This window comes from Oncorhynchus gorbuscha, linkage group LG17 (genome assembly GCF_021184085.1).
Source record: "Oncorhynchus gorbuscha isolate QuinsamMale2020 ecotype Even-year linkage group LG17, OgorEven_v1.0, whole genome shotgun sequence".
Classification (NCBI taxonomy): domain Eukaryota; kingdom Metazoa; phylum Chordata; class Actinopteri; order Salmoniformes; family Salmonidae; genus Oncorhynchus; species Oncorhynchus gorbuscha.
The window spans coordinates 3,635,671-3,648,564 of record NC_060189.1 but is presented as its reverse complement, the minus strand read 5'-3'; the positions used below and the strand labels follow the sequence as shown (position 1 = coordinate 3,648,564).

At 47.3% G+C, this 12,894-nt stretch overlaps 2 protein-coding genes across 2 annotated transcripts in view; both read left to right on the top strand.

Moving 5' to 3' along the window:
- Positions 1-12,894, top strand: part of LOC124001333 (deubiquitinase DESI2-like) — a 1,147,470-nt gene that overhangs the window by 797,680 nt on the left and 336,896 nt on the right. The gene's annotated exons all lie outside the window — the stretch shown is intronic.
- Positions 1-12,894, top strand: part of map4k5 (mitogen-activated protein kinase kinase kinase kinase 5) — a 121,456-nt gene that overhangs the window by 92,415 nt on the left and 16,147 nt on the right. Inside the window, 3 exon segments of the mRNA XM_046308051.1 lie at positions 4,451-4,565; positions 8,842-8,900; positions 10,684-10,787. Coding sequence (XP_046164007.1) covers positions 4,451-4,565; positions 8,842-8,900; positions 10,684-10,787 — 278 coding nt within the window.

The window sequence follows — 12,894 nt, the reverse complement described above, 5'->3', positions numbered from 1 at the left end:
TGTGTCATTTATGCCGCTACTCTTGCGTTTCACGAGAGTGGCACGTGTGATGTTTTCTTGGTCAATCAAAAGTCATACTACAATCATAGAGCCTCCGTTTGGTGCAAAAGTTAAGAGGTATCTAAATCAATGGACGATGGAATTTAAATTATGGAATTTAAAAGTTAGGCTTCAACGACTAAGAGCCAACAGGTATACTGGTACTTTATATTCTGAATGGAGTCGTTGTTTGTAACTGTGTAGGACCAGAAAGTACATGCAACCTCAATTAGCCTAGCTAGCTAGTTAGCTTAACTAGCTTCTCCCAGTTTGATCCAGGCAAGACAGGTACTATGTAATATTGCATGATAAATAACCTAGCTATGGTAGCGATAGCGTAAGTTGGCTCTGTTGCTGTCTTCCCCCCCCCCTTGTTCCTCGTGTCACTTGCTCACACTCACAGTAGCTTAAATGCACAGCACGACCCCAGCTTCACCACTCTCTACTTCCTTCCATCTCACAGCACGACCCCAGCTTCACCACTCTCTACTTCCTCCCATCTCACAGCACGACCCCAACTTCACCACTCTCTACTTCCTCCCATCTCACAGCACGACCCCAGCTTCACCACTTTCTACTTCCTCCATCTCACAGCACGACCCCAGCTTCACCACTTTTCCTCCCATCTTCCCCAACTTCCCACTCTCTACTCCTCCATCTCAGCTGCTTCCCTCTTCCCTCACAAATCTCTCTCACATCCGACCTGGTCTATACTGGAACGGACCCTCGTTGTCCGTTGGGAACGGGGTTTCTGTATAAAACATTTATAGTAATTATGCATATTGGGTCTGGAGGGGAAAGCCCCAGGTTCATTTCTTTTATGGGCCCGTGAAGGCCTCTACTCTGTACCATGTGTGCTATATCTGTGTTTTACCCACTGTTTAATTTTCTCTCCACGCCGCTCTGTTGTAAGAAAGTGAAAGTAAGCGTTTCTTACCTATTGTAAATTACTACTAGGTAAACTTAATTGTACCGTTGTGTAGCCTACCATAAAGTTTTTAAAGTAGGCCTATGCCTCGGCTCAGAGTAAATGTAATCTCTGATTTCTTGTCCTCTCTTCCTCTTGGACTCTGTCCCTCCTTTCTCACCTCTCCTCTGCTCTCTTCTCTGGTCTGGCTTGATTTTGGTATTCTACTAACCGGCTTCATCAGAAGGTAATCACCATCATTGTCACAGTTACAACCCTGTATTGTATTTTACCCATAACAAGAGTTGCAAAATTACATTAAGTTTCTAAAAATTCTGGCCTCCTGAGTGGCACAGCATTCTGAGTCATCGCAGTGCTGAGGCGCCACTACAGCCTGGGGTTCGATCCCACCGTCCGGGTTAGGGGAGGGTTTGACCGGCGGGGTTTTTTCCTTGGCTCATGACGCTCTAGCGACTCCTTGTGGAAAGCCAGGCATCTGCAAGCTGACTTCGGTCGTCAGTCAAACGGTGTTTCCACCTTCACATTGCCACAGCGACTTCCCGGGTTAAATGAGTAGTGTGTTAAGAAGCAGTGCGACATTGGCAGGTTCATCTTTCGGAGGACGCATGTCTTGACCTTCGCCTCTCTCTCTCTTTCCTCTCTGTCTTTCTCTGTCTCTCTCTGTCTCTCTCTTTCTCTCTCTGTCTCTCTCTGTCTCTCTCTGTCTCTCTGTCTGTTGGGGAGTTGCAGCGACGAGACAAGATCATAACTTGCAATTGGATATCACAAAAATGGTGTGAAAAATAACACACAAAAAATGTACATTTCTCAAAATTCCCATGTTTTCCAGAAATCCCAGTTTGGAGATTCCTGGGATTAGAATGGGATAAACAGGAAGTCCAGGAATCCTCCAACCTGGATATTTTGGGAAAGTTACAAAATGTTGTAACCCTTTACCCCTATCGAAACACCAAGCTAGCTCCCGTCTAGCCCTGTACGTTAAGATTAAAGTGCATATAATTTCACGCTGGCTCCTTAAAACTAATTTTCTGTTGGTGATGAATACATCTACACTTGTAAATAGCATGTTTCTAGCATGTTTCATACATCTACACATGTAAATAGCATGTTTCTAGCATGTTTCATACATCTACACTTGTAAATAGCATGTTTCTAGCATGTTTCATACATCTACACTTGTAAATAGCATGTTTCTAGCATGTTTCATACATCTACACTTGTAAATAGCATGTTTCTAGCATGTTTCATACATCTACACTTGTAAATAGCATGTTTCTAGCATGTTTCATACAGCTACACTTGTAAATAGCATGTTTCTAGCATGTTTCATACAGCTACACTTGTAAATAGCATGTTTCTAGCATGTTTCATACAGCTACACTTGTAAATAGCATGTTTCTAGCATGTTTCATACAGCTACACTTGTAAATAGCATGTTTCTAGCATGTTTCATACAGCTACACTTGTAAATAGCATGTTTCATACAGCTACACTTGTAAATAGCATGTTTCATACATCTACACTTGTAAATAGCATGTTTCATACATCTACACTTGTAAATAGCATGTTTCTAGCATGTTTCATACAGCTACACTTGTAAATAGCATGTTTCCAGCATGTTTCATACATCTACACTTGTAAATAGCATGTTTCTAGCATGTTTCATACATCTACACTTGTAAATAGCATGTTTCTAGCATGTTTCATACATCTACACTTGTAAATAGCATGTTTCTAGCATGTTTCATACAGCTACACTTGTAAATAGCATGTTTCATACAGCTACACTTGTAAATAGCATGTTTCTAGCATGTTTCATACATCTACACTTGTAAATAGCATGTTTCTAGCATGTTTCATACATCTACACTTGTAAATAGCATGTTTCTAGCATGTTTCATACATCTACACTTGTAAATAGCATGTTTCTAGCATGTTTCATACATCTACACTTGTAAATAGCATGTTTCTAGCATGTTTCATACATCTACACTTGTAAATAGCATGTTTCTAGCATGTTTCATACATCTACACTTGTAAATAGCATGTTTCTAGCATGTTTCATACATCTACACTTGTAAATAGCATGTTTCTAGCATGTTTCATACATCTACACTTGTAAATAGCATGTTTCATACAGCTACACTTGTAAATAGCATGTTTCTAGCATGTTTCATACATCTACACTTGTAAATAGCATGTTTCATACAGCTACACTTGTAAATAGCATGTTTCTAGCATGTTTCATGTTTTGTAAATAGCATGTTTCATACAGCTACACTTGTAAATAGCATGTTTCTAAATAGCATGTTTCATACAGCTACACTTGTAAATAGCATGTTTCTAGCATGTTTCATACATCTACACTTGTAAATAGCATGTTTCATACAGCTACACTTGTAAATAGCATGTTTCTAGCATGTTTCATACATCTACACTTGTAAATAGCATGTTTCTAGCATGTTTCATACAGCTACACTTGTAAATAGCATGTTTCTAGCATGTTTCATACATCTACACATTTTCATACATCTAAAATAGCATGTTTCATACATCTACACTTGTAAATAGCATGTTTCATACATCTACACTTGTAGCATGTTTCATACATCTACACTTGTAAATAGCATGTTTCATACATCTACACTTGTAAATAGCATGTTTCATACATCTACACTTGTAAATAGCATGTTTCATACATCTACACTTGTAAATAGCATGTTTCATACATCTACACTTGTAAATACATCTACACTTGTAAATAGCATGTTTCATACAGCTACACTTGTAAATAGCATGTTTCATACATCTACACTTGTAAATAGCATGTTTTTAGCATGTTTCATACATCTACACTTGTAAATAGCATGTTTCATACAGCTACACTTGTAAATAGCATGTTTCATACAGCTACACTTGTAAATAGCATGTTTCTGCCGTATATCCTCTTTCCATCCTTCAATCCATCTTAGTGTCGTCTTTGGTTTGTTCCACTATTATGGGGTGTCGTAAAAACACTGTAAGAGATGTCTGTGACCCCAGGAAGGACACAGTGTCTGTGACCCCAGGAAGGACACAGTGTCTGTGACCCCAGGAAGGACACAGTGTCTGTGACCCCAGGAAGGACACAGTGTCTGTGACCCCAGGAAGGACACAGTGTCTGTGACCCCAGGAAGGACACAGTGTCTGTGGCCCCAGGAAGGACACAGTGTCTGTGGCCCCAGGAAGGACACAGTGTCTGTGGCCCCAGGAAGGACACAGTGTCTGTGGCCCCAGGAAGGACACAGTGTCTGTGGCCCCAGGAAGGACAGTGTCTGTGGCCCCAGGAAGGACACAGTCTCTGTGGCCCCAGGAAGGACACAGTGTCTGTGGCCCCAGGAAGGACACAGTGTCTGTGACCTAAATAGGGAATAGGGTGCCATTTGGGACTTATCAGTGTTAGTCTTATAATGTGATGCTAACTTGTTTCATATGTGATCACAGGAAAGACCTTCCAGCTGTACTCTCACAACCTGATTGGGCTGTTTGAGCAGCTGAAGAAACCTGGCCTCGCCTCTCAGTTCCAGACACACCGCTTCCCAGACAAGATCTTACCTAGGTGAGACACACACACACTACATCCTCTGACTCACTTGTTTTAATTGATCCCCGGTGAGAGAGAGAGACCTATTCTATTGGTTCCCCGGTGAGAGAGACCTATTCTATTGGTTCCCCGGTGAGAGAGACCTATTCTATTGGTTCCCCGGTGAGAGAGAGAGACCTATTCTATTGGATCCCCGGTGAGAGAGAGAGACCTATTCTATTGGTTCCCTAGTGAGAGAGAGAGAGACCTATTCTATTGGTTCCACGGTGAGAGAGAGAGACCTATTCTATTGGTTTCCACGGTGAGAGAGAGAGACCTATTCTATTGGTTCCCCGGTGAGAGAGAGAGACCTATTCTATTGGTTCCCCGGTGAGAGAGACCTATTCTATTGGTTCCCCGGTGAGAGAGACCTATTCTATTGGTTCCCCGGTGAGAGAGAGAGACCTATTCTATTGGATCCCCGGTGAGAGAGAGAGACCTATTCTATTGGTTCCCTAGTGAGAGAGAGAGAGACCTATTCTATTGGTTCCATGGTGAGAGAGAGAGACCTATTCTATTGGTTTCCACGGTGAGAGAGAGAGACCTATTCTATTGGTTCCACGGTGAGAGAGAGAGACCTATTCTATTGGTTCCCCGGTGAGAGAGAGAGACCTATTCTATTGGATCCCCGGTGAGGGAGAGAGACTTATTCTATTGGTTCCCCGGTGAGAGAGACCTATTATATTGGTTCCCTAGTGAGAGAGGGAGAGAGAGAGAGACCTATTCTGTTCTATTGGATCCCCGGTGAGAGAGACCTATTCTATTGGATCCCCGGTGAGAGAAAGGGACCTATTCTATTGGATCCCCGGTGAGAGAGATCTATTCTATTGGTTCCCCGGTGAGAGAGACCTATTCTATTGGTTCCCCGGTGAGAGAGAGAGACCTATTCTATTGGATCCCCGGTGAGAGAGAGAGACCTATTCTATTGGTTCCCTAGTGAGAGAGAGAGAGACCTATTCTATTGGTTCCACGGTGAGAGAGAGAGACCTATTCTATTGGTTTCCACGGTGAGAGAGAGAGACCTATTCTATTGGTTCCCCGGTGAGAGAGAGAGACCTATTCTATTGGTTCCCCGGTGAGAGAGAGAGACCTATTCTATTGGATCCCCGGTGAGGGAGAGAGACCTATTCTATTGGTTCCCCGGTGAGAGAGACCTATTATATTGGTTCCCTAGTGAGAGAGGGAGAGAGAGAGAGAGACCTATTCTGTTCTATTGGATCCCCGGTGAGAGAGACCTATTCTATTGGATCCCCGGTGAGAGAAAGGGACCTATTCTATTGGATCCCCGGTGAGAGAAAGGGACCTATTCTATTGGATCCCCGGTGAGAGAAAGGGACCTATTCTATTGGATCCCTGGTGAGAGAGAGGGACCTATTCTATTGGATCCCCGGTGAGAGAGGGACCTATTCTATTGGATCCCCAGTGAGAGAGAGAGACCTATTCTATTGGATCCCCAGTGAGAGAGAGAGACCTATTCTATTGGATCCCCAATGAGAGGGAGGGACCTATTCTATTGGATCCCCAGTGAGAGAGAGAGACCTGTTCTATTGGATCCCCAATGAGAGGGAGGGACCTATTCTATTGGATCCCCAGTGAGAGAGAGAGACCTATTCTGTTCTATTGGATCCCCAGTGAGAGAGAGGGACCTATTCTATTGGATCCCCAGTGATAGAGAGAGACCTATTCTATTGGATCCCCAGTGAGAGAGAGGGACCTATTCTATTCTATTGGATCCCCAGTGAGAGAGAGAGAGACCTATTCTATTATATTGGATCCCCAGTGAGAGGGAGGGATCTATTCTATTGGATCCCCAGTGAGAGAGAGAGACCTATTCTGTTCTATTGGATCCCCAGTGAGAGAGAGGGACCTATTCTATTGGATCCCCAGTGAGAGAGACCTATTCTGTTCTATTGGATCCCCAGTGAGAGAGAGGGACCTATTCTATTGGATCCCCAGTGAGAGGGAGGGACCTAATTATATTGGATCCCCAGTGAGAGAGAGAGACCTATTCTATTGGATCCCCAGTGAGAGGGAGGGACCTAATTCTATTGGATCCCCAGTGAGAGAGAGAGACCTGTTCTATTGGATCCCCAGTGAGAGGGAGGGACCTATTCTATTGGATCCCCAGTGAGAGGGAGGGACCTAATTCTATTGGATCCCCAGTGAGAGAGAGAGACCTGTTCTATTGGATCCCCAGTGAGAGGGAGGGACCTATTCTATTGGATCCCCAGTGAGAGGGAGGGACCTATTCTATTGGATCCCCAGTGAGAGAGAGGGACCTATTCTATTGGATCCCCAGTGAGAGGGAGGGACCTATTCTATTGGATCCCCAGTGAGAGGGAGAGACCTATTCTATTGGATCCCCAGTGAGAGAGAGAGACCTATTCTATTGGATCCCCAGTGAGAGGGAGAGACCTATTCTATTGGATCCCCAGTGAGAGGGAGAGACCTATTCTGTTCTATTGGATCCCCAGTGAGAGAGAGGGACCTATTCTATTGGATCCCCAGTGAGAGAGAGAGACCTATTCTGTTCTATTGGATCCCCAGTGAGAGAGAGGGACCTATTCTATTCTATTGGATCCCCAGTGAGGGAGAGAGAGACCTATTCTATTATATTGGATCCCCAGTGAGAGGGAGGGATCTATTCTATTGGATCCCCAGTGAGAGAGAGAGACCTATTCTGTTCTATTGGATCCCCAGTGAGAGAGAGGGACCTATTCTATTGGATCCCCAGTGAGAGAGAGGGACCTATTCTATTGGATCCCCAGTGAGAGGGAGGGACCTATTCTATTGGATCCCCAGTGAGGGGGAGGGACCTAATTCTATTGGATCCCCAGTGAGAGAGAGAGACCTATTCTATTGGATCCCCAGTGAGAGGGAGGGACCTAATTCTATTGGATCCCCAGTGAGAGAGAGAGACCTGTTCTATTGGATCCCCAGTGAGAGGGAGGGACCTATTCTATTGGATCCCCAGTGAGAGGGAGGGACCTAATTCTATTGGATCCCCAGTGAGAGAGAGAGACCTGTTCTATTGGATCCCCAGTGAGAGGGAGGGACCTATTCTATTGGATCCCCAGTGAGAGAGAGGGACCTATTCTATTGGATCCCCAGTGAGAGGGAGGGACCTATTCTATTGGATCCCCAGTGAGAGGGAGAGACCTATTCTATTGGATCCCCAGTGAGAGAGAGAGACCTATTCTATTGGATCCCCAGTGAGAGGGAGAGACCTATTCTATTGGATCCCCAGTGAGAGGGAGAGACCTATTCTATTGGATCCCCAGTGAGAGAGAGAGACCTATTCTATTGGATCCCCAGTGAGAGGGAGGGACCTATGCTATTGGATCCCCAGTGAGAGGGAGGGACCTATTCTATTGGATCCCCAGTGAGAGAGAGAGACCTATTCTATTGGATCCCCAGTGAGAGAGAGAGACCTATTCTATTGGATCCCCAGTGAGAGGGAGAGACCTATTCTATTGGATCCCCAGTGAGAGGGAGAGACCTATTCTATTGGATCCCCAGTGAGAGGGAGGGACCTATTCTATTGGATCCCCAGTGAGAGAGAGAGACCTATTCTATTGGATCCCCAGTGAGAGGGAGGGACCTATTCTATTGGATCCCCAGTGAGAGAGAGGGACCTATTCTATTGGATCCCCAGTGAGAGAGAGAGACCTGTTCTATTGGATCCCCAGTGAGAGGGAGGGACCTATTCTATTGGATCCCCAGTGAGAGAGAGGGAGGGACCTATTCTGTTCTATTGGATCCCCAGTGAGAGGGAGGGAGGGACCTATTCTGTTCTATTGGATCCCCAGTGAGAGGGAGAGACCTATTCTGTTCTATTGGATCCCTAGTGAGAGGGAGGGACCTATTCTGTTCTATTGGATCCCCAGTGAGAGGGAGGGACCTATTCTGTTCTATTGGATCCCCAGTGAGAGGGAGGGACCTATTCTGTTCTATTGGATCCCCAGTGAGAGGGAGAGACCTATTCTATTGGATCCCCAGTGAGAGAGAGAGACCTATTCTATTGGATCCCCAGTGAGAGAGAGAGACCTATTCTATTGGATCCCCAGTGAGAGAGAGAGACCTATTCTCTTCACCTTACAGATCACCACTAAAATTATAGAAATAATAATACGATCATGAGCCTACAGTCACATTGCTGTGGTCTGACGGGGTATGTTCCCGCTCTAGTCGTTCTATTTCTACAGTCACCCACTCTCCAATCACCATATGACTGGCTGTTTTCTCTCTGCAGGAGGTTTGCCTTGACCACCAAGATCCCGGACACAAAGGGCTGTCACAAGTGCTGCATTGGTACGTTTACTATAAGAGAGCAGCTGTACCCCCTCAACCACTGTCTAGTTCCTAGAGCAGCTGTACCCCTCAACCACTGTCTAGTTCCTAGAGCAGCTGTTCCCCTCAACCACTGTCTAGTTCCTAGAGCAGCTGTACCCCTCAACCACTGTCTAGTTCCTAGAGCAGATGTACCCCCTCAACCACTGTCTAGTTCCTAGAGCAGCTGTACCCCTCAGCCACTGTCTAGTTCCTAGAGCAGCTGTACCCCTCAACCACTGTCTAGTTCCTAGAGCAGCTGTACCCCTCAACCACTGTCTAGTTCCTAGAGCAGCTGTACCCCCTCAACCACTGTCTAGTTCCTAGAGCAGCTGTACCCCTCAGCCACTGTCTAGTTCCTAGAGCAGCTGTTCCTCCTCAACCACTGTCTAGTTCCTAGAGCAGCTGTACCCCTCAACCACTGTCTAGTTCCTAGAGCAGCTGTTCCCCCTCAACCACTGTCTAGTTCCTAGAGCAGCTGTACCCCTCAACCACTGTCTAGTTCCTAGAGGATCTCTACCCCTCAGCCACTGTCTAGTTCCTAGAGGATCTCTACCCCTCAACCACTGTCTAGTTCCTAGAGCAGCTGTACCCCTCAACCACTGTCTAGTTCCTAGAGCAGCTGTACCCCTCAACCAATGTCTAGTCCCTAGAGCAGCTGTACCCCTCAGCCACTGTCTAGTTCCTAGAGCAGCTGTACCCCTCAACCACTGTCTAGTTCCTAGAGGATCTCTACCCCTCAGCCACTGTCTAGTTCCTAGAGGATCTCTACCCCTCAACCACTGTCTAGTTCCTAGAGCAGCTGTACCCCTCAACCACTGTCTAGTTCCTAGAGCAGCTGTACCCCTCAACCAATGCCTAGTCCCTAGAGCAGCTGTACCCCTCAGCCACTGTCTAGTTCCTAGAGCAGCTGTTCCTCCTCAACCACTGTCTAGTTCCTCGAGGAGCTGTACCCCTCAGCCACTGTCTAGTTCCTAGAGCAGCTGTTCCCCCTCAACCACTGTCTAGTTCCTAGAGCAGCTGTACCCCTCAACCACTGTCTAGTTCCTAGAGGATCTCTACCCCTCAGCCACTGTCTAGTTCCTAGAGGATCTCTACCCCTCAACCACTGTCTAGTTCCTAGAGCAGCTGTACCCCTCAACCACTGTCTAGTTCCTAGAGGATCAGCCACTGTCTAGTTCCCTCTCAACCACTGTCTAGTTCCTAGAGCAGCTGTACCCCTCAACCACTGTCTAGTTCCTAGAGCAGCTGTTCCTCCTCAACCACTGTCTAGTTCCTAGAGGAGCTGTACCCCTCAGCCACTGTCTAGTTCCTAGAGCAGCTGTTCCTCCTCAACCACTGTCTAGTTCCTAGAGCAGCTGTTCCTCCTCAACCACTGTCTAGTTCCTAGAGCAGCTGTACCCCTCAACCACTGTCTAGTTCCTAGAGCAGCTGTACCTCTCAACCACTGTCTAGTTCCTAGAGCAGCTGTACCCCTCAACCGTTCACCCTCTGAATGGCACGCATTCACAATCCATGTCTCAAGGCTTAAAAATCCTTCCCCTTTCATCTATACTGATAGAAGTGGATTTAACAGGTGACTTCAATAAGGGATCATAGATCATTCACCCAGGTCGGTCAGTCTGTCATGGAAAGAGCAGGTGTTCCTAATGTTTTGTCTACTCCGTGTATGTGCCACTTTGCATACGCTGTGATTTAAAGTAACGTACAGTGTAGTGAGTGCATACATTATTTACAGTAATCACATCTCTCTCTCCTCTCACAGTGAGGAACCCCTACACGGGCCATAAGTACCTGTGTGGAGCGCTGCAGTCTGGGATAGTCCTGCTACAGTGGTACGAGCCCATGCAGAGGTTCATGCTCATCAAGGTCAGTCCCTCATCTACTCTGTAGTCGAATGGCCCCCACCTGTAGTCGAATGGCCCCCGCCTGTAGTCGAATGAGCCCCACCTGTAGTCGAATGGCCCCCACCTGTAGTCGAATGGCCCCCACCTGTAGTCGAATGGCCCCCACCTGTAGTCGAATGGCCCCACCTGTAGTCGAATGACCCCCACCTGTAGTCGAATGGCCCCACCTGTAGTCGAATGGCCCCACCTGTAGTCGAATGGCCCCACCTGTAGTCGAATGGCCCCACCTGTAGTCGAATGGCCCCACCTGTAGTCGAATGGCCCCACCTGTAGTCGAATGGCCCCACCTGTAGTCGAATGGCCCCACCTGTAGTCGAATGGCCCCACCTGTAGTCGAATGGCCCCACCTGTAGTCGAATGGCCCCCACCTGTAGCCCCCACCTGAATGGCCCCCACCTGTAGTCGAATGGCCCCCACCTGTAGTCGAATGGCCCCCACCTGTAGTCGAATGGGCCCCACCTGTAGTCGAATGGGCCCCACCTGTAGCTAGATTCTAGCCCTTCGGCAGGGACGCACAGTTTTGGAATGTTCGGATAGAAATATGCTATGTAGAACAAACACGCCTCTGACATGTTGAATAAGGAATAACATTGGCTCTGTTCATGGAAGTTCTATTTTGCAACGTTTGAGAATGTGTTTTTCTAACTGAACGTTGCCCTGGTAACATTACCAGTAGCCTACATGCAAACATTTGGTGGCACAGAAAGAAAGGCAAAGCAAATAATGTATTGACTAAATTCCTCTTGCCTCTACATCTGACTGGATAAAGGACTTTTATTTTCACTTAATGTAAACTCATTGACTCAGACTTGAGCGCGGGGACCGGGACTTGAGCGCGCGGGGGACCGGGACTTGAGCGCGCGGGGGACCGGGACTTGAGCGCGCGGGGGACCGGGACTTGAGCGCGGGGGACCGGGACTTGAGCGCGGGGGGACAGGACTTGAGCGCGGGGGGACAGGACTTGAGCGCGGGGGGACAGGACTTGAGCGCGGGGACAGGACTTGGGACTTGAGCGCGCGGGGACAGGGACTTGAGCGCGGGGGACAGGGACTTGCGCGGGGGACAGGGACTTGAGCGCGGGGGACAGGGACTTGAGCGCGGGGGACAGGGACTTGAGCGGGGGGACTTGAGGGGGACCGGGACTTGAGCGCGGGGGACCGGGACTTGAGCGCGGGGGACAGGGACTTGAGCGCGCGGGGGACAGGGACTTGAGCGCGCGGGGGACCGGGACTTGAGCGCGCGGGGGACCGGGACTTGAGCGCGCGGGGGACAGGGACTTGAGCGCGCGGGACCGGGACTTGAGCGCGCGGGGGACCGGGACTTGAGCGCGCGGGGGACCGGGACTTGAGCCATAGCGACTCTTGAATCAAAGTTGTCTCTTTCTCAGATGTTTTCAAATAGTTAAAAAAACATTTTTTTGCCATGTTTGAGGGTCTGTATTCAAATAGTTGTCGTCACCTCCAAAGGAACTATTTGTTCCCCCTGGAAAAAGTAACTTTCCACAAAGCAGTTACAACTAGTTATCCCAGGTCTACAGTAGGTTGTATTCTGTGAACAACAGCATTGGTTTCAAAACAAGTCATAATTCATATTATAGAAGGACTCCTTAGAACCAAACACACAAGCTATGTTCCATTCAGCTGACGTCCATGCTCAGGAACAGGCTAATGGAGAAGGAGAATGGGAGTTCTCTGCCTAGAAAATTGCTATAGCATCCATATTATTTAATATACAAAATGACTGAAATACTGTGGTATTAGAACCCACTTTACCTCCTCAGCATTACTTCCAGAGACCCTCATCCTCCTCTTTCGTTCTCTCTATTTCTCTCTCTATTTCTCTCTCTCTGTCTCTCTCTCTGTCTCTCTCTCTGTCTCTCTCTCTGTCTCTCTCTCTGTCTCTCTCTCTGTCTCTCTCTGTCTGTCTCTCTCTCTCTGTCTCTCTCTCTCTCTGTCTCTCTCTCTCTGTCTCTCTCTCTGTCTCTCTCTCTCTGTCTCTCTCTCTGTCTCTCTCTGTCTCTCTGTGTCTCTCTCTGTGTCTCTCTCTCTGTCTCTCTCTCTCTCTCTGTC